Below are 21,738 nucleotides of genomic sequence, written 5' to 3'. Positions count from 1 at the left end.
TAGGGAAATGTAAAGTTCAGTGGTTAAAAGAGATGAAGAAAGCAGTTGAGTGAGATTTGTTGGTTTTGGAGAGTTGTGCCATTTTGATGGCCTTGTGAATTAGAGCAAGAGTTTTCAGGCAAATGGAACAATTTGAGGTCACGCTGGTTTTCCTGTCCTTGAAACTACTGACAATTTGGGCCAGATTATTTTTTTCTTGTGGGATGCTATCCTAGTCATCTTTGAAATCTCTACCCTGTAGGTGTCAGTAGTGTACCCTCTCTCCCCAGTCAAGACAACTAAAAATGTCTTCAGACATTGCCATATGTGCCCTGGAGGAAAGATTGAGGGTCATTACTTATAAATGGATGCCTGAAAGTATCGTGTTTTAGAGGAAAAACTAGTAGAATATGGAACTAACATTAGAGATTGGGATAGGACGTGTTGTGGAAAAAACTGGAGAATTTAAGTTTGGCTAAGATCACAAGGAGGAACGAAGTGCCATTTTAGGGAACTTGGGTTTAAGTTTCATGTTTGTTTATTTGCATCATATTTGAAAAGCAGAGAGGGGCCTGTACCGTGGTGTAGTAGGCTAAGCTTCCACCTGCAGCATCAACATCCATATGGGCACCCATTCGAATCCTGGTTGCTTAATTTCCGATCTAGCTGCCTGCTAATGGCCTGGGAAGGAAGGAAGCAGAGGATGGCCAAAGTGCTTGGGCTCTTGCAGTCAAATGGAGACCTGGAAATAAGCTTCTGGCCTGGCTTTGACCTGGTTTAGCCCTGGAGGTTGCAGTAATGGGGAGTCAAGCAGCACATTGGAAGATCTGTCTCTTTGTAATTCTTCCTTTTAAATACAAACATAAATCTTTAATAAAGAAAACCAGTTCTTTCATCCATTTATTCATTCCCAAATACTCACAACTGCCAGACCTGGGTGAGGACAAAGCTAGGAGTCATTCCAGGTCTCCCATGATCATTGCTACCTCTACCTCCCAAATGTGCAGGGACCTGGAGTCAAGTAGATGCCAAACTTGGGCTCAGAATTTTGATGTAAAATGCAGGCCCCTCAGGTGGTGATACTACTGCCATGCCAAATGTTAGCCTACTTCTCCACCCCCTTTAAAAAAATCTTGTTATTATCAAGCAAGCTCCCTTCTACTGGTTCATTCTGAAAAATGCCTGCAATGACCAGGGCCAGGCCAAAGCCAGAAACACAATCCAGGTCTCCCACATGGATGACAGGAAACTAAACCCAAATTACTTGAGCCATTGTCACTGTGTCCCAAGTTCTGCGTTAACAGGGATCTAGAGTTAGAAACTGTCTGAGTTGATATGCTAACTTCAAGGCTAAACACTTTGCTTGGGCTTTATTTTAGGATGGTGAGATGAGCTTTCCAAGTAAGTCATTGGATCTTTTTTTTTTTTTTTTGAAGATTTTTTTTTCTAATTGGAAAGGCATATATACAGAGAAAAGGAGACAAAGATCTTCATCTGCTGGTTTACTCCCCAAGTGGCCAGCAATGACCAGAGCTAAGCCTATCCGCAGCCAAGAGCCAGGAACTTGCGGGTTTCCCACGTGGGTGTGGGATCCCAAGGCTTTGGGCCGTCTTTGACTGCTTTCCCAGGCCACAAGCAGGGAGCTGAATGGCAAGTGGGGTAGCCTGGACACAAACCGGTGCCCACATGGGATCCTGGTGGATACAAGGCAAGGATTTAACCACTAGCCTGTCAGGCTGAGACTCCAGGTGTTTCATATGAAATCCTAACCTGTAGCTTAACCACTTGGATGGTCAACTGCTCCTGAGTTAGTTTTTGAAGATAATTCTGATAGCATTGTGCTAGATTTGTTGCAAGAGATTTGGATAGCATGGGAATTGAGACTGTAACAGCATTTTACCAGTTGTGTTGAGAAACGACAAGAGATAGTGGTTTAGGGAATAAAAGAATGATATTAATGGGGCTCTCATTGTGTGAGGGGGGTGCTGCTGTTTTGACTTGGGCTTCTTGTCACTGAATGGAGTACTGAGTTAAAAGTAAAATAGCTCTGTTGTCTTTTAGCGCTCTCCCAACCCCAATTCCTTCATCTCACAGACAGCTGCTGTCTGTCGATATCTGTTGAAAGGTCATGGAGAAATGGAAACTGGGTTATAGAAGGACTGTACTCTCCCAGTGTGCCAGTGTGGTTTCTTTTGCTTAAGCAGTGAGAAATCAAAGGATGTCTGTTTTCGCATAACCCCTGCCTCCACTCCCAAATGTATGTGCTAGAATCTGGCATCCTGAGATTATTACTATAGTTTGGTTGTTTTTCTCTAATTTTTTTGAAAGGCAGAAACACTGAAATCTCTTGTTGGTTCACTTTCCCAGTGCCTGCAATAGCCAGGTCTGAGCCAGGCTGAAACTAGGGGACTGAAAATCAGTTCAGGTTTTTCACATGGATGATGTGAACCTGACTACCTGAAACATCACTACTGCCTCCCAGATTGTCTACTACCAGGAAGCTAGACTCCAGACTTGAGCTGGTCTCAAACCTCTAATATGGGATACAGCCATCCAAGGGACATCTTAGCTGCTGAGCCACGTATCTGCCCTTGTTTTTAAAATAGCTTGATAAAAAGGTAGATAATTTTATTGTTTAAATGGTTCCTTCATTTTTTTTCCTTTTTAAAAGATTTACCTGTTTTTATGTGAAAGGCAGACTTACAAACGGAAGAGTCAGTTTCACTCTTCAGTTGGCCGTAATGGCCCAAGCCAAGCTGATCTGAAGCCAGGAGCTTCTTCTGGGTCTCCCACAGTGTACAGCATCCAAGTGCTTTCCCTGGCAGGGAGGTGGATGCAAAGTAGAGCAGTTGGGACTAGAACCAAAGCCCAAATGGGATACCAGCATTAGGTGGAGGAGATGAGCCTGTTTAGCCATGACAAGTAGAAGAAAGCTTGATTCTCCCACAGGGCATATGATTGTGGTAGTATATTGATATAAAACTCAAAGGAACTCATGCTTCAGGAGCTGACGGTATGTTTCCATCTGTCACATTATATTAACATTAATATGTTTGTGTTTATAGTTTTTGTTTTGTAGTTATGTAATAACTATGTATAAAGAATTTGATCCTGGTTTAATTTCTTCATAATTTAAGCAACATTAAATTAGAAAGGGTTTTAAAAATTTTGTTAGGGTAGGACTGGGATTAGCAAACTTGTCAGCTTAATAGTAGAAACCTGGCACTTGGAATCAAGTGACTTTCTCTAATTATTAAATGATAGAGGTATTTCTACCTAAAAGTGTTCATCCTTTCACCCAACAGATAATTAGTAAGTTTTATAGGACTGCATAATTTTGGTGTTACTTATTAATGGTTTCCTGAATCTCCCTATTGTCATGTTTTCTTTAGAGCAAGCACAAAATGTCTGATATAGGGTGAGTTATCTTGGGCTTGAAACTTGCCTGTTTTAAAAATTCTGTGAAATTCAGGAGAGTGGGACAGAGTGCATCTGCTGGTTTACTTCTCAGATGGCCACAAGAGCCAGGGCTGGGCCAAGGCAAAGCCAGGAGCTTCCTAAGCCTTGAGCAGGGATTTGCACTGGAAGCAGAGCAAGCCCTCATTCAAACTGTCCCCCTATGCAATTCTGGCTTCGAAGGCAGCAGATTTTTACCTGTTACATCATGATACCGTCCCTGAAATTTGCTTTTTTTTTTTTAATCAAATATGCTTTTTGCAGATGTGAGGGCAAACTGGCTGCGACATCTGTCACCCCATTGATCGCCAGGGTTGATTTGGCTGATCTGGCTGGCTAGGCGGCTGTCCCCTTCCTCCCTGGCTCCATGTGCGTCCCTCCTGAAGCTGCGCGCTCGGTCGAAGAGGATGACCATCCCCGCTAGAGGAGGACCGGTCTTCGGTCAAGGGTATACAAGTAGCTGTGCTCCCCTGCTAGAACCTCCAAACGAGTTCTCATATAAATATATTTTTTAAAGTGAAACCACTTATTGTAAAAAAAAAAAAGTAATGTTTCACCAGTTTTCATTCTATTCTTAATACAGAGGTCATACCAATCTATTAATCCAATTCACCTATTTGCTGCTGGAGCAGGCACATAAAATTTTGGTTTTTGGTAATAGGGTAATAAATTGATTCAAACTATTGAAGAAGTTGTTCCTGTCTTTAAAAAAATCAAGGCAATTATGTGTATCAGGAGCAGAAAATCCTCATAATCATTGTTGGCAGAATAATTTTTCTCCGGCTGATCTAGATATCATATTCCATAGGGAACCTCTGAAAGTTCAGAAATGAGAGTTTTCGTTCTTTTTTTTTTTAAGATTTATTTATTTTTATTACAAAGTCAGATATACAGAGAGAGGAGGAGAGACAGAGAGGAAGATCCTCTGTCCGATGATTCACTCCCCAAGTGAGCCGCAACAGGCCGGTGCTCGCCGATCCGAAGCCGGGAACCAGGAACCTCTTCCGGGTCTCCCACACGGGTGCAGGGTCCCAATGCATTGGGCCGTCCTCGACTGCCCTCCCAGGCCACAAGCAGGGAGCTGGATGGGAAGTGGAGCTGCCAGGATTAGAACTGGTGCCCACATGGGACTTTAGCTGCTAGGCCACGCCGCCGGGCCCCCAAAATGAGAGTTTTATAGAGTGAATGCACTTTGAGGAGCTTGATTGCCAACACGTGCTAAAATGCCTTCTGTTTATTGTGTGCCTTCTGTGTTTTGGGACTTTACATACATTTTCTTACTGAAGATTTCCAGTAGCCTGGAGGTACAGTCTCAACCTGTATCACCGTAAGATAGAGAAGGTGATATTTGGAGATTATGTATTAGTAAATTGGCCTGTTATATTGCAACATATGTACTGCTTCAAAACTTGGTAGTTTCAAATTGTGCACCAGAAAGTAGTATGATTAAGCACAAAATTGATTGGGGCCAGTTCTGTTGCACTGTGGGTTATGCTGTTGCTTGTGACGATGGCATTCTGTATTTGACTACTGGTTTGAGTCATAGTTTTTGCACTTACCACTGTGAATGTGTCTAGGAAGGCTACCGAAGATAGTTGTAGCCCTGCAGCCCAAAAGGGAGAGCTGAATGGCATTCCTGTTTGATTTGACCTTCTCTACCATTTGGCGAGTGACTCAGCTTATGGAAGATTCTTTTCTGTCTCTCCTTGTCTGCAACTCTTCAAAATAGTCTTTTTCTTTATATGTGTAACGATTTATTTTTATTGAAAGGCAGATTTAGAGAGGGAAGAAGACAAAAAGATCTTTTGTCAGCTGGTTCATTCTCGGCCGGAGCTGAGGTGATCTAAAGCCAGGAGCCAAGCACTTCTTCTGGGTATGCTAATGCAGGTGCAGGGTCCCAAGGCTTTGTGCCGTCTGCTTTCCCAGGCCACAAGCAGGGAGCTGGATGGGAAATGGAGTAGCTGGTATATGAACTGGCACTAGTATGTGATCCTGGTGCTAGCAAGGCAAGGACTTAGCCGCTCGGCTGTTGTGCAGAGCCTCTGATGTCTTTTTGAAGAAAAACAAAACTCGTTATTTTGCAAATAAGAGCACCAGCAAAACACTACAGACTATAACATATAGCACAGTTGAAAAGCTCACAAATTCCTGACTGGTTACAATTAATAATAGCACTTTTAAAAAAGTAAATTGATGGAAGGAGGACATGTATCAGAAAAATAATGTGAGGTGATGGCCCCCACTCACATGCTGCATTCAGATTCTGTACTCAATCTTACTGTTTTGGAAAAAAAAAAAATTAGCAATCACCATTCTGTTGTGTCCAGGATTTTTTTTCTTTTGTTGATTTATTTTAGTCATTTATACAGGAAAACAGGTAGAAACCAAGATTTTTTAAAGATTTATTTGTTTTTATTGGTAAGTCAGATATACCGTGAGGAGGAGAGACAGAGAGGAAGATCTTCAATTTGTTGGTTCACTTCCCATGTAGCCACAATGGCTGGAGCCCAGCCGATCTGATGCTCCTGTGTGTGCCAGGCAGTGCAGGGTCCAGGTTATTGTTTATTATTATAGTAATTCTCATAGGTGTAAAGTGGTATCTCAGTAATTTTGTTCTTCTGAGAAAGAAAGCCCTTGTCTGCTGGTTCGCTCCTGGGCTGGAACCAAAAGCCAGGAGCCAGGAACCCATTCCCTGTCTGGCAGGTTGTTGGCAGCAGCACAGTCACATGAGCCACCACAGCTTTTGCCCAGGCTCTGCATTGGCAGAAAGTCATGGTTAGTCTGAATTGGGAATTGGACTGTAGTGCTCAGTTATGGGCTGCAGGCATATTTAACTGCTAGGCTTAATTCCTGCATGTATCATTGTGGCTTTGATTTGGAGTTCCCTGATAGATAATGACTGTGTGCTTATTAGCTGTTTGTACATCTTTTGAGAAATGCCTGCTTGGATCTTTTGTCCATTTTTCTATTTTGTTTTCTACCTGTGTTGTGTGATGTTTTTATATTCTTTGGATACATGATTTTTTAAAAAGATTTATTCATTTTTATTGGAAAGTCAGCTTTACAGAGAAAAGGAGAGACGGAAAGATCTTCCATCTGCTGATTCACTCCGCAAGTGGCCGCAGTGGCCAGAGCTGAGAGAATCTGAAGCCAGGAGCCAGTTTTTCTTCCAGGTCTCCCACGTGGGTGCAGGGTCCTAAGGCTTTGGGCTGACCTCGGTTGCTTTCCCAGGATGCTGGAAGGGAAGTCGCGCAGTTGGGGTACAAACAGGCACCTATATGGGAACCTGACACATGCATGGTGAAGGCTTTAGCCACTAGGCTATGGCAATGGGCCCTGGATATGTGATTTGTAAATTTTCCACCTTGCGAGTTTTTTTTTTTTTTCACTGCCTTTATGTTGTCCTTTGAAGCACAAGTCTTTAATTTTGTTGAAGTCTGATGTAAGTTGTACTCCTGTTTTTAATGTTATATCTGTAAGAATGTATCATCAGGGATTGGCCTTGCAGCATAACTCGTTAAGCTGCCACTTGCAACACTGGCATCCCATGCGGGTGCCTGTGTGTGTCCCACTTCCCATACAGCTCCCTGCTGATGACTTGAGAGAAATGGAAAGTGGCCTGAATGTTTGGGCCTCTGTCACATGTGTGAGGCATCTGAATGTAGTTCCTGGCTTCAGCCAGTCCAGTCCAGCCCTGCTCAGCTCTGCCCAGCCCTGCCCAGCCCTGGCCATTGCGGCATTCTTGGGAGTGAACTAGCAAATGGAAGATGTCTTTCTTTCTGTAACTTTCTAGTAAATAAACAATCTAAAAATAATTGTAACAATACACTGCCAAATCCTATGTCATTAACATCTGTGTTTGCTTCGCAGGGTTGTGTAGTTTTTGATCTTATATTTAGGTCTTTGATTTATTTTGAATTTGTTAATAACTGGGTGGAAATCTTTGTATATGCAATAGACACTGTTTTTATAATTTTGTAATTGGATCAATAGTGCCCTTTGCTTGGGACTCTAGTAAAGCTCTCCGTGCTGTCATGCTGGAAGCTCATTTTTACTTCCTTTTTGAAAGAAGTTTGATAAGTTTACTTTCAAAACTTTAAATGTGCCATCTTATTGCCTTCTGACCTGTGTTCTCTTATGAGAAATTGTTGAATTTGCGATAGATTCTTTGTTCTAAGGATACACCCATTTGCTTCTTGCTTTCATGCATTGAAAATGTGAGTAAGGCAGACTTTAACTCTGGTGGTAATGAGAAGTACAGGCTCCGTTCCTCTCGTGGATGAGAGAACGTCAAGCAGAGGCTGGGGCAACACAGTTGTATTACTGGCTCTACTTGCCCAGAATGCCACAGGCTGTTCTTACATATGTTTGGTTTTATTGAATAAATGTATCTTCATTTTTCTATATCCCCTTAGAGCAGTTTCTAGATACTTTACGTTAAAAAAAAAATTCTACCAGTTAAGGGTTTATTTATTTATTTATTTATTTATTTTTTAACTGGTGTGAGAGTTCATAGAGCTTCTTCTGTTGTTATTCCAGAATCGTTTTCCTGTTGTTACTCAGAATGACTACAGCCAGTTCAGATTTCCTTGGAAAGGATGCCAAGGTTTACTGAAACTTGTATGCACATATTAAAGCTTCCACTACCCTAATCATGTACATATGACTTGATGGAAACTGTATGAAGTTTTTTTTTTTTTAAGATTTATTTTATTTTTATTACAAAGTAGCCCAGCAGCTAAAGTCCTTGCCTTGCTGGCTCTGGATCCCATCTAGGTGATGGTTCTAATCTCAGTGGCCCACCTCCCACCCTGCTCCCTGCTTGTGAGCTGGGAGAGCAGTGGAGCACAGCCAAAAGCCTTGGGACCCTGCACCTGCCTGGAAGCCCAGGAAGAAGCTCAGACACCTGGCATTGGATCAGCTCTGCTTCCACCGTTGCAGCCACTTGGGGAGTGAATCAACACACCGAAGATACTCCTCTCTGTCTCGCCTCCTGTTTAGCAGACATTCCAATAAAAATAAATAAAAATTATTAAAAAAGGAAAAAAAAAAAAAAAAAAAATACAAAGTCAGATATACTGAGAGGAGGAGAGATAGAGAGGAAGTGGAGCTGCCGGGATTAGAACCAGCGGCCATATGGGATCAAGGTGAGGACCTTAGCCACTAGGCCATGCCGCCGAGCCCAACTGTATGAAGTTTTAAATAAGAATAACCAACTATTTTTAAGTGAATGACGTTCTGTTGCTGTGAAAAATTTCAAATACAAGATATAGATTTGTTGTGATAGCTTCTAGGAAGTATCCATTGGTATACATGGTGATTTAGTAACAAAAATCAGTGATTTGTGTTTTTTGGTGGTTTTGAAACTAAGCCACAATTGGCCCAGCGCGGTAGCATAGTGGTTAAAGTGCTCCCCTTGAACACGCCGGGATCCCATATGGGCGCTGGTTCTAATCCTGGCAGCCCCACTTCCCATCCAGCTCCCTGCTTGTGGCCTGGGAAAGCAGTTGAGGACGGCCCAGCGCCTTGGGACCCGGCACCCGTGTGGGAGACCTGGAAGAGTTCCTGGCTTCGGATTAGCTCAGCTCCAGCTGTTGTGGCTGCTTGGGGAGTGAACCATCGGACGGAAGATCTTCCTCTCTGTATATCTGACTTTCCAATAAAAATAAATAAATCTTTAAAAAAAAAAATAAGCTACAGGTATTTAAGGGGTGGATTTCTTTTGTTTGCCTTTTCTCCCCTCTTAGTTTCCCCCACTCAGATTTAAAGAAACAGCATTGTTTTGAGAGCTATACAGAGCCCTCACAGTATAATGGATACACAAAGGACCTTGGAGTATTAAGAAATGTTACTGTGGGGCCCGGCGGCGTGGCCTAGCGGCTAAAGTCCTCGCCTTGAAAGCCCCAGGATCCCATATGGGCGCCGGTTCTGATCCTGGCAGCTCCACTTCCCATCCAGCTCTCTGCTTGTTGCCTGGGAAAGCAATTGAGGACGACCCAAGGCTTTGGGAACCTGCACCCGCGTGGGAGACCCGGAGGAGGTTCCTGGTTCCCGGCTTCGAATTGGCGCACCACCGGCCGTTGCGGCTCACTTGGGGAGTGAAGCATCGGATGGAGGGTCTTCCTCTCTGTCTCTCCTCCTCTCTGTCTCTCCTCCTCTCTGTATATCCGGCTTTCCAATAATAATAAAAAATCTTTAAAAAAAATGTTACTGTGATTTTGCATAAGTCTGTATAAATCCCTTAGCTTCTGCTTAACTGTGGAGTTGAACTGATGACTGTGGAATAGGTACGATGATTAAATGTGTTTACAGATAAAGCACCTACTGTAGTGACTGATACACAGCTTTTCTAGAGTAATGTGCAAATTAAGCAAAACTGGAAAGGAGCCACAGAGAGCGTTTGAATGGTATGGAATCAACAAATCCACGAAAGAAAAATTCCTTAGGTAGTATAAATACTAAAATCTGTTTTTCCTTGCTCTCAGTGTCTGAATAATAATCAATTATGTTTGTCACAAGCAATAAAATCAGAAATTTTTCCCCCAAGAATTATTTTGAATTATATTTCAGATTTTGCTAGCACAAGAAAAACATTCTGTAGGTCCAAATTGTTGTGCAAATAATCAATTGCCTAAAACTGTTAATATTTACAATTTTTGTTTTGTGATTACTTAATACAGTTTTGGTTATTGACAATTTCTCTGTGCTCCAAAAGTGTGTGAAGTTTGCAGTGCCCTGTGAGTGTCCTGACATTGCAGAAAAGCTGTTGTTTTATATGATACTTTTCTTCTAGATAAGTTTATAACCAGGTTACCTTTAAAGGCATATTGACTGTGTCATAGCAACCTTAGTTTGAAATTTAATAAAGTCTGTATTCTTGAAAAAGAAGTATTTTAAGTCCTAAAATTGTAGTCATTTTGAAGAGGCTTAGTTGCTTGCAAAACTTAAATTGGATTTTGATGATGGTTTATTCATTGTGTGTTTAAACTTGTTTCCTCCATATGATATATTCATTATAAAATAATTCACAAACATCTTGCTAAGGAAGTTGTAATTATAGTTTTAAAAGTTAGTTGGAAATCTAGTACCTCATGAGGACATAGTACTGTTCATGTTGTATGGCTGTCTAGTGAATCAAGTATTTTATGAATGGAAATACAAGAGTTATGCCTGTCAGGTAAACAAAATCCATTTGAAAGAAAGACAATTAATTGTTTTCTCCCTTTGATTTTTTTTTAACAGAATAGGTATAATTCATGAGTTAAAGTAAGTCCCACATATGAGCTTAAGGGCAATATTCCAAATTGTTAAAAAAAATTCATGTTACTTTGACCAGTAAAGGAATGATTTTATGAAATATTAGAGCTGCTCTTGTTTTTCTCAATCTGTATGTAATGTTAGTCCCACAAGAGCAGAAATATTTGAGGTACTGAGCACTGCTATATCTATACTTTTTTTTTTCAACTTATTTTTATTGGAAAATCAGATTTTTACAGAGTGAAGGTAGGGACAGAGAGAAAGATCTTCCATATGCTGGTTCACTCCCCAAGTGGCTGCAATGGCTTGAGCTCAGCTGATCCAAAGCTAGAAGCCAGGAACTTCAGCCAGGATATGAACTGGCACCCATGTGGGATTCCGGGCTTGCAAGGCGAGGACTTTAGATATTAGGCTACTGTGCCGGGCCCCCTGGTTTTATTTTTTAAGATTATTATTATTTATTTATTTTTTTTTTACTTATTTGAAGGGCAGAGTGAATGAGGTCTTCCACTGCTGCCCAGATAATTGTAACAGGACTTTACGAGGCCGAGGCCAAGAACCCAGAGCTTCTTTCAGGTCTCTCACTTGGGTGCAGGGACACAAGCGCTTGGGCCTCCTTCTGCTGCTTTCCCAGGTGATATAGCAGGGAAATGGCCTGCTGTATGCGATGCCAGTGCCTGTATGGGATGTTATTGCAGCAGGTGGAAGCTCCCTGCCACAGTGTTGGCCCCCTCCTCTATATGTGAACGATGTGTGGCCCATTGTAGATGTTCAGTGAGTATTTGCTGGATGACTGAGAACATTGTCCAGCGGTGAGGTAAAGATGATGCTTCTACCATTATGGAAAATGCTGGGATGCTATGTTGGAATATGAAAAAAAATGTATCTTAAAGGCTATCTAAGATTACCATTTTATTGTATGTTGCAGAAAATTCAAGATTCATTGTATTTGTACATTCCTTTGTGAAAAACTTGAACCTTCATGTGGTAAAATTTCACTGCATTATTTATTGAGCATTCCTATTGGAAATGATTGTTACTGTGTCACTTTAAGTGATTTGACTAATTGTTAATTTGGTCATTTGTTTGAAGGGTTACTGCTGCTTAGACTTTGTATTAAGACTGCTTTTAGCCCTGCTATATACCTAAATTTGTGATGCTGAAAATAAGCCCTGTCAGAGCCATGAGATGGCTCCTGGAGATTAAGTGAAGCAGTATGATGTTCACCTATTTACCCAGCTTGGACTGAATGAGATTTATTAAGAAAAGTGTAGTGGTAATTTACCTTCCCCAGACCTTTCCAAATTGTGTCTGCAAACAGTTATTTTCAAATTTACTCATCAATTACACAAGAATATCAACCAGTAAATTATAGAAAGAGAAGGAAAAATCACATTTTAGAAAGAATTACTTTGTGGTTTTTATTTGTGAGACAACCTTTTATTAAATAATTCTCATTCCATTTTTGCCAGTAAGGGCATCTGAGTTTTAAAGACTTTTGGGGAAAAAAAATAAGAGGCATTGTTACTTGCCTTTGATTCTGGCAGATAGTGAATGACCGAGGTAGGGGTTTGAATGAGTTGTGTTTGAATGCTGAAATTAGTTTTAATTGCTCCAAATCTCTTTATTAGTGTTTAACTCACCACCTCACATGGTTAGGGAAAGATGTTAAATTCTCATGTAGTAGTAGAACAAGATGGCTATTCAAAAGCAGAAAACAGCAGCAGAGTGTGTGATGTGGAGATCTGGCATGCTTGCCTACCTATACTGGAAATGTAGAAATGAGGACAATTTGACAAAAGTAGAACAAAGAGATACAAAGGTGAAATTTTGCAAGGGATAGCAAGCAGAGACTGCTGATTGACTCTTTTGCAGGAAGTAAAGTGGTTTAGAATTTTTCCATTTACTTTTAAAGTTCCTTTTTTTCAAATGGATAGTCTTGTATTTATCCACATAATGCTCTTCTCTGGAATAAATCTTCCCCAGGCTTTTGCCATATGGGTTTTTTTTTGGGGGGGGGGGAGATAAAATTTTATTTTTGGTGGTATTTACATTGTTGAGAAGGATGCATGCCCATGTGAACCACTGATTAGTGTGGGAAGGGTCGAGGAAAAGGGAAAAGTACATGTGACCATTGTTTCCAATTTTTTTTTTCTTCCTGTATCTGGGGGTAGAGGCAAGAAAAGAGAAGCTACACCCAGCACCCTAACCCCATCAGTACCTGGGAATGTGGGATAGCCACCTTATGTCATACCAGGGTTCCTGATGTAGCATGCTCCGAGGGTACTGCTCAAGTGGTTTTGATAGTTGTGAAATGCAATTTATATAGTTTTGGGTGTTCTGTAGATGGAAGGTTACTGCAATACATACAGGTGGAAGAAGATTGTTCTTAAGCCGAATAATATGAGAGGGATTACAAGGCAAGGGAGCAGTTTCTGATATGTGTGTAATTTTATAATGGCAAAAAATATACGTAAAATTTTCTGTTTAACCATGTTTAAGTGTGCTGTTCAATGACATTAAGTCTGTTCACATACAAATGTCAGCATCAGCCATTTCAGAACCTTTTCATGTTGTCACACTGAAACTGTCCATCAAACAGAAACTCCCAATTCTGCCTCACCCACTGCCTGGCAGATACCATTCATTCTGCTTTAGCTCTGTGATTCTGACTATTTATTAGGTATTCAAGTAAGTGGAATTATGCAAAATTTGTCTTTTGCATTTGCTTATGTTATTTAACAAGTCCTCCAGGTTCATCCATGTTGTAATGTATCAACATGTTTTTAATATGGAATAATCCTTTATATGTATCACAGCATTTTGTTTATTCATTCATCCATGGATAGATAATTGGGTTGCTTCCTGGAAGAGATGAGGTGATGATTTAGTTGACATGGTGATAGAATGAACTCTGTGTGTATACTTTCCTAATTCTATTTATGTCAAGTGACTTCAAAGAGCAGCCTCCATTTTTTAATTTATGGAAAAAATGCCATTGAAGGGATAAAGGGAAAAAGGGTAAAGATTATCACTTTAATTTTGGTGTGGCTTAGCTCGTACCCTACTGTGACTTTGATACATACCTGGAAATACATACATTGCTACTTCTACCATCTTCCAAACTGACTCTCCTCGTCTCACAGATGATAAAGGGTAGAGATTATGTTTGAAAAAGCAGACTCCCAGCTGATGCTAAAAAAGCTATCATTTGCCAGCATTTTATGAGTAATTAGCTCAAAATTTCCCAAGTTTTGCTGAACTCCAAACTTGTGGAGTTAACCTAGTGTATTATTTCATTTTAATTGTTGAAAACTACCTCACTACCTCATCATGTACATCACTGTCTGCCACCCACAACTTTTGCTTTTGAAAAGCCACCATTCCCGTATGGGTGTCAATGTTAAGTCCTAGCTGTTCACTTTGAATGCAGCTCTCTGCTAATGGCCTGGACAAAGGCAGTGGAAAATGGCTCAAGTGTTTGGGCCTCTGCCACTCATGTGAGAGAGATGGAAGAAGCTTCTGGCTTCAGCCTGGCCTATCCATGGCCATTGTGGCCATCTGGGGAGTGAACCAAGAGATGGAAAATTCTCCCTCTCCAACTCAAGTTTTCAAATTTTTAATGTTAAAAAAAATTATTTTTATTGGAAGGGTTGATACTGAGAGAGAAAGAGAAAGAGAAATCTTCCATCTGCTGGTTCAGTGCCCGAGTAGCTTCAATGGCCAGAGCTGAGCTGATCAGGAACCATTGTTTCTTCCAGATCTCCCATATGGGTGCAGGGTCCCAAGGCTTTTAGGCCACCTTCTGCTTTCCCAGGCCACAAGCAGGGAGCTGGATGGGAAGTGAAGCAGCCAGGACAGAAACTGGCACCCATACAGGCTCTGGTGCTTGCGAGGCGAGGATTTAGCTACTATCCTGTTTTGCTGCAGCCATACTTTTTTTTTTCCTAAGTAGAAAGGAAAGAAGGTCTGACATGATAGCCTTGTGGCTAAATCCTCTCCTTGCATGCCTGGGATCCCCTGTCGGTGTTGATTCAGGTCCTGGCTGCCTGAGAAAGCAGTAAAAGAATGGCCTAAGGCCTTGAAATGCTACACTTATATGGGAGACCTGGAAGAAGTTCTCTCCTGACTCCTGACTTCGGATCGGCTCAGCTCTTGCTGTTGCATCCACTTAGGGAATGAACCAGTGGACCTGGAATCTAAGATTAGAAAAGCATGATAGCTTAGTAGCAGCCAGTTGTGTAAAGCAAGCAAACAGGATGGTGCATACTGAAATGCAGTCCTTTGATGTGCTCATTAACAGACCAAACCTTCACATCCTTCCTCCACTACACATACACAGCTCTACCTAATTTTACTAATTATGTATGTCACACCCATCTGTTTAATACAGTTTTGCTGTATTGGTCACAATAAAGAGAATTGGAGGAGTGGAGGCAGAGATATAATTTTATTATTAAAGACTGATGGTATAAGAGATTGATAATTTGCAGAGGCATCCAAAAGACTGAAGGGATGGTGCTGATTAAAGTACCATTCATTGGAGAGGGTATATATTCATGGAATTCTATGAGCTTAGGTTGGATCCAGAGGAAGAAATTGAAGCAAGTTTATAGGGAAAAATGAAATTGAATTTGTTAGATGATGTTTTCAGTGGCAGGAAAAAAAAAGATTGGTCAAATAATTGGTCAAAATGGCCAAGATTTGGTTAAGGAAAATGATACACAAGTTTTTCCAGGCCTTTCAGATTGTCTGCTTAGGATATTCTTTTTGCAATGTGAGATGTATAAAATGGAAAACAAAGTGAGACTGCTTTATATCTTTCTATAGCTCTCCTGTGTATGTTAGACTCACCAGGCTAATATCGATTATCACTCTAACACATTTTTTGTTTTGCAAATTTGGTAAGTGAAATAAAATATTATTTGCATTTTTTACAGTTAGAAGATTGAGAGGTGAAGTAGTGCAGCAGCTAAGAACTGTTGACTCCTAGGCTTAGAATCTCATTTTGCAGCCACATATCGGTACAGGTTATTTACTTTCACTGTCGATACAGGTTATTTCACTGTGGCAGCCTTCTTTTTTCTTACCCAGGGAAAGAGAGATAATAGTGTCCACTGAATAAATTTGTGAGCCTTAAAATGTTTCAACTGGTGCGTAATATGAAGAAAGCTTTTAAAAGTAGATATTTTCTTTTCAGTTCCATTTAAGTAGAAAGTACCCTTACAGAAGTACTCTTTGTTTTGAATATGATTGGGAACTTGAAGAGGAGGAAGAAGTGATCTGAATTAGAGTTGGCTCTGTATAACTTGGACAAGCCCCTGCAGCTCTTACTTTTTGACTCCGTGAAATACAAATTATAATGCCCTGCCTTCTGTACTGAATAGACTGAGCGTGAGAATCAAATTATAGTCTTGGTGAAGCACTCAGTAGCCTCTTGTATTTTGTAAATGGGATGTTTTGCTCTTTGTAGTATCTGGTAATTCATATTACTAAAACAAATGATCCCTGGGTATGTATTATATGCAGAGTCAAAAATTTCATCAGTAAGTCTTAAACCAGGTTATCAGTGGAAACCTTGGGATGAAACTTTTTTTTGGTCCCTGAGTTGGTAAATTACAACTTGTCTGTAAGCGGTTATATTTAAGTTTTAGCTAAACTTGGACTGTTCTGAGAAAAAATGGGAGATTGGTGGGTTAAGTATTTGGTTCTAAGTAGGGCAATCAACTAATGTCTTGATTTGCTGGCATTTTAGAATCAATAGAGATACTTTTTTGAAAAGTACTTAAGTTTGGGCTTCACTTCCAAATATTGCATCTTACTCTACCTGGAGAAGAATCTGCATGGTGGTGCTCTTAAAAGCAGGTCTGGTGATTTTACTATGGTGTAGCTAAAGGTGATGCTCACTGGTCTAATACAGAACTGAGGGTTTTGTGACATTTTTACTTTGACTAGTCAGACTGCAGAGTTGTAACAGTGGTGTTGTGTAACTCTGGTATGGCTCCACAGAGTGCCTGTGGCCAAAACCTTGCCTAACCTGGAAAGTTGTTATCACTTGAGAACTTCAGATATATTTGTATTCCTAGTATATGGTTTTACTTCTCCAGTGAAAATTTCTCCCCATAAAAATTTGTTTTGTAATTCTGGGATTTTGGCTTGGAGGTGTGGCTTAAACAACAGCAAACTGGTCACAGTTCTTGAAGCTGGAACTTCAATGTCAAGCTGTTAAATTTGACTTTTCTGAGGCCTGTCTTTGGCTTGCAGGTGGCTGCCTTTTTTTTTTTTTTCCCCTAAAATCACATAGTCTTAATTTTGTATGGTTGCATTCCTGGAGTTTGACCCTGGAGTGTATGTTAAAACCTTGTCTAAGCTTGTTTCATTTATTGATTTGAAAGAGTTAGGGAAAGAGACAGTAACATCTTTCAGCCACTGGCATGCTCACTAAATGACCGCAACGGCCAGATCTGAGTCTGGTCCAAAGCACTTGGGCCATTCTCTGCTGTTTTCCCAGGCGCACCAGTGGGGGAGCTGGATCCCAAGCAGAGGAGCCAGGACTTGAACTGGCTCCCACTTGGGATACTGGTCCTGCAGGCTGTGACTCCCCCCCTCCCCCCCCCCCCCGGACCACAGTGCCTTCCCTGTAAGCTTGGGTTTTTTTTTTTTCTTTCTTTTTATGACATAGTTTTGTGGGCTCTGGGATTCCCCCATACCCTCCCCCCATGGTGGATTCCTCCACATTGTTGCAGTAGTACATTTCAAATCCAGTCATGTTTCTTTCATTGCAAGCATGTACCATATAGAGTCCAGCATCTTATTGTCGAAATAAATTCAACAGTTTCCTTGGGAGACCATCCCTGGTCTGAAAGTAGAGCTGGCAGAATATCATCCCGTCCAATGAAAAGCCATAACATAACAACAACAACAGTTTTCTTGTAAGCTTGTTTTATAAGCACTTACTATGCCCTAGTATCCCTATGTGTTAGCTGTGTAGTCTTTTTTTTTTTAAAGATTTATTTTTATTGGAAAGTCAGAAAGATCTTCTGTCCGTCGATTTACTCCCCAAGCTGAGCTGATCCAAAGCCAGGAGCCTGGAGCTGCTTCTGGGTCTCCCACGTGGGTGCAGGGGTCCTAAGGCTTTGGGCTGTCCTCGACTGCCTTCCCAGACTATAAGCAGGGAGCTGGATGGGAACCAGGGCCATGCTGACATGTACCTGTGCCCATATGCGATCCTGGCACGTACAAGGCAAGGACTTTAGCCACTAGGCTACTATGCTCAGCCCTTGATGTATAGTCTTACCTGAAATGTTCTGTTATGAGAGATTTAAGCAGCTGCAACCTACTGTCCTCAAAAGCCTATCCCTACCCAAAATGTTAAGTTCTCGTATGTATTGAACATAAACATTTTTACTGCATATTTAAGTTGCCAGCAAATCATAAATGGCTTAATTAGATTCCACGCAAGCATTCAGTGGTGTCTTTGAAGTCAGTTTCGGAAGAAAACAAATTTTATGTAATAAAACTATGGTTCTGTCTTTTCTTGGTATAATGTCTGACATACTGTTACCAGTGTATTTAATTGAATATTATATTAATGAAATGTCAGCTTTTCACTTTACCCTTTGATTTATGTAGCTACCTTCTAATTATATTCAATTGTTTTAATAAATTTGAAGTTGTTAAACAAATGTACTTTTCCCCTCCCTTTTACTTGTAGGTTATGCAATGGTCTCTGCAAGATGGTTTATTCTTGAATTGGAGCTTTTTAAGACTGACAAATGCTGGTACTTCATCTTCTATAAGTGGAATATAATTTCTTTTCTCAAGACAACTACATAAGCAGACAAAATTGCAAAAATCTGCCCTGTGTCGAGTATGACAGCCACGACTCGTGGCTCTCCAGTCGGAGGGAATGACAGCCAGGGCCAGGCTCCTGACGGACAGTCTCAGCCCCCCCTCCAGCAGAATCAGGTAGGACATTGAAAATGCCAGTTAAAGCTACCATTGATGCCTACTTTGAGAAGTTATTTGATGGAGCATGTTCTGAATAATTTGACACAAATATAAAAGAGGTGCATTCCTGGCATCTGGCTTTGGCCTGGCTCAGTCCTGACATTTGTGGACACTGGGGAGTGACTTGCAGATGTGAGCTTTGTCTCTTAAATAAAAACTGTATTTGTTTGAAACAAGGAGACAGAGGAAGAGACTGAAGCTTTCCTAATGTTGGTTCACTCCCCAAAGGACTGCAGCAGCAAGGGCTGGACCAGACCAAGCCTAGGAGCTTCTTTTGGATCTCCACATGGGTATGTGGTGGGACCCAAAAGTTTGGGCCATCCTCTGCTCCTTTGTTAGGTATGTTAGCAGGATGTTGCATTGGAAGTGGAGCAGCCATACCCTGAACAGCTGCCCAATATGGGATCCTGGGACTTTATGTACATTTATCATACATAAGGGAGTAGCTTAATCCACTATGCCTCAATACTGCCACTGTCCTTGAATTTTTAGTTATTTATTTACAATAAAGATAATTTAAACTTTTGAGATTTCTGGGAAATAAGGCCCTTAGCAGTTTATCTGTTGGTATGTTATTAAATGCTTTGCCTTTATATTTTCTGTGAGCGTAAGTACAATAAATAAAGGAGAAATGCTTTTTTTCTTCTTCCTGTAAAATTATCTGAGAGACAAGACAAAATGCCAACTGCTAGATCATTCCCGAAATGCCCACAATTAGACTGGACTGAAAAACAGGAGCTATGAATTCAGTCCAGTTTTTCAATGTGGCAGGAACCCAGACGCTTGGGCTGCTCTGCTTCAGGATCTGAATTAGAAAGCTGGAATCGGAGTTTGGAGCCAGGAATTTAACCCAGGCACTTTGCTATAGGTCTTGGACCTTCCTAGATGTTGTTTTAATGCTAGACCTAGTATACCTGCCACAAGTTTAAAAAAAGAGTAAGAGCCTAGGACATTGATATGGGTCTTAAGACATTGAAAGGCCTAAGAGCCCAGCCTGATGGCTCAATGGCTAAATTCTCAACTTGGAAGCACCCAGGTCCAGTATGGGTGCCAGTTCCTGTTCTGGCTGCTCTACTCCCTGCTTATGGCCTATGAAAGTAGTGCAGAATGTTCCAAAGCTCTGGGACTCTGCACCCACTTGGGAGACCTGGAAGAAGCTCCTGCCTCCTGGCTTCATATCCGCTTAAGCCCTGGCCCTTGTGGCTATTTACTGAGAGAACCAATGGGTGGAAGATCTTAATCTGTCTTAAATCTGATCTGCCTTTCTAATAAAACTAAATAAATTAAAAAATTTTTTTTTGAGAAAACAACTTTAAAAATTCAGTGCCCAGCATGATGGCCTCATGGCTAAATCTTCCCCTTGCATGCATCAGGATCCCATATGGGCGCTGGTTCTAATCCCGGCAGCTCCACTTCCCATCCAGCTCCCTGCTTGTGGCCTGGGAAAGCAGTTTGAGGACGGCTCAAAGCCTTGGGGCCCTGCACCCATATGGGAGACCCGGAAGAAGCTCCTGGATCTTTGCTTAGGATCTGATCAGCTCTGGCCATTGTGGCCACCTTGGTATTAAACCGGTAGATGGAAGATCTTGCATCAGCTGGTGTGATCATTGCTTCCAAATTTTCTGTGTCTTCTTCCTGTCGCTGTGGAAAAGAGGGAGATAAGGGGAGAAGCCATATCCAGCATCCCTACTGCCCTAGTGCCCAAGGATTGGGATTGGCCGCCTGATACCAACTCAGGGTCCTGATGTGGCGCATGCTCTGAGGGTTCTCCTGTTCAATAATTCTGAAATGCTGTTGATCTCACTGATCCAATGATGAGGGACCCGTTTCAGTCTCCTTTGGCTGACATTGTCAACCTCAGAGTCTCCATTCACCCAGGTATTTGCTGTCTTAGTTTATTTTCTCATCTCATAAATGACAGTAAAATATTTAAGACTGTTGAGGACTAAATAAAATTATTTTAAAGCACAGTGTCACAGAGGACCTGATCAATAATGATACCTTTTGTGAAAATTTACAGTTAAATTTTTAGACACTAATTTGTATTACCTAGATGTTGTATATATGTTATAGAAACTTAAGTCTGGAATATTTAATTTTGTATTCAGACTTCATCACCTGATTCTTCTAATGAAAATTCCCCGGCAACTCCTCCGGATGAACAAGGTCAGGGTGATGCCCCACCACAGATTGAAGATGAGGAACCTGCATTCCCACATACTGATCTGGCAAAGCTGGATGATATGATCAACAGGTGGGTTTTGTTTGTGTGTGTATGTGTGTGTTTTATGATTTTTGTTATTTTTTTGAAATGCAGATTTTATAGAAATAGAGAATGAGAGATGTTCAGTATACTGGCTCACTCCGCAGCTAACTGCGATGGCTGGAGCTGAGCTACTCTGAAGATAGTAGACACCTTTGGCTCTTCCACGTAGTTGCAGGGTTCCAAGGACTTGAACCTACAAAGCTTGCTCTGTGAGAACCATTGAGAAGTTTGAGACATTTAACCATTGTTGCTATTAGTTTTATTAATGTTCATTTCAGTAGCTCAGAGTATAAATTTTTACATTTAGAATACAAACAATCCCCTCATTCACGCATACTTTGATTATGCTGGGGAAGTCTCCAAGAGAGTAAAGATTTAAGGTTTAAACTTCTGTGCAAGGGAAAAAAAAGATTTTAAGAGGATAAGGGAAGAGCATGCCAAAGAACCCCATGTAATTGTGGTATTCATTGACTGGGGAGATATGACACATTCTTTCTCTTTGTCCCCAAAAGAAAAGTAACAAAAACATGCATTTTATAGGCACTTGTGTTACCTTACTTTGTCTTTTGTTATATTTTCCTTTCTAAAAAGTAGAATAGTGTTGGGGGGGAAGTAGAAAGTAGAAAGTAGAAAGTAGAATAGTGTTGGGGGGGAAGTAGAAAGTAGAATAGTGTTGGGGGGGGAGTAGAAATCCTTTGCATTAACATATTTAAACTGAATTTATTACATGAAGTTTTTGTTTCCCCTTTATGTTCACATGTCCCAGTCAG

General features: G+C 41.0%; 1 protein-coding gene across 9 annotated transcripts in view; it reads left to right on the top strand.

Moving 5' to 3' along the window:
* USP9X (ubiquitin specific peptidase 9 X-linked) overlaps positions 1-21,738 on the top strand; it is a 132,500-nt gene that overhangs the window by 28,475 nt on the left and 82,287 nt on the right. For 8 of the 9 annotated variants that reach the window (XM_058658743.1, XM_058658744.1, XM_058658742.1 and 5 more), the window contains 2 exons: positions 18,407-18,660; positions 20,811-20,956. In XM_058658743.1, coding sequence (XP_058514726.1) covers positions 18,565-18,660; positions 20,811-20,956 — 242 coding nt within the window. In that variant the 5' untranslated portion in view covers positions 18,407-18,564. Of the gene's footprint in view, positions 1-15,632; positions 15,723-18,406; positions 18,661-20,810; positions 20,957-21,738 lie in introns of those variants that run through there. The other variant, XM_058658741.1, reaches the window with a different exon arrangement.

Source organism: Ochotona princeps, chromosome X (assembly GCF_030435755.1).
Source record: "Ochotona princeps isolate mOchPri1 chromosome X, mOchPri1.hap1, whole genome shotgun sequence".
Taxonomy (NCBI): Eukaryota; Metazoa; Chordata; class Mammalia; order Lagomorpha; family Ochotonidae; genus Ochotona; species Ochotona princeps.
Note: the sequence above shows the minus strand (reverse complement) of the source record. Positions and strands in the feature narration are given on the sequence as shown.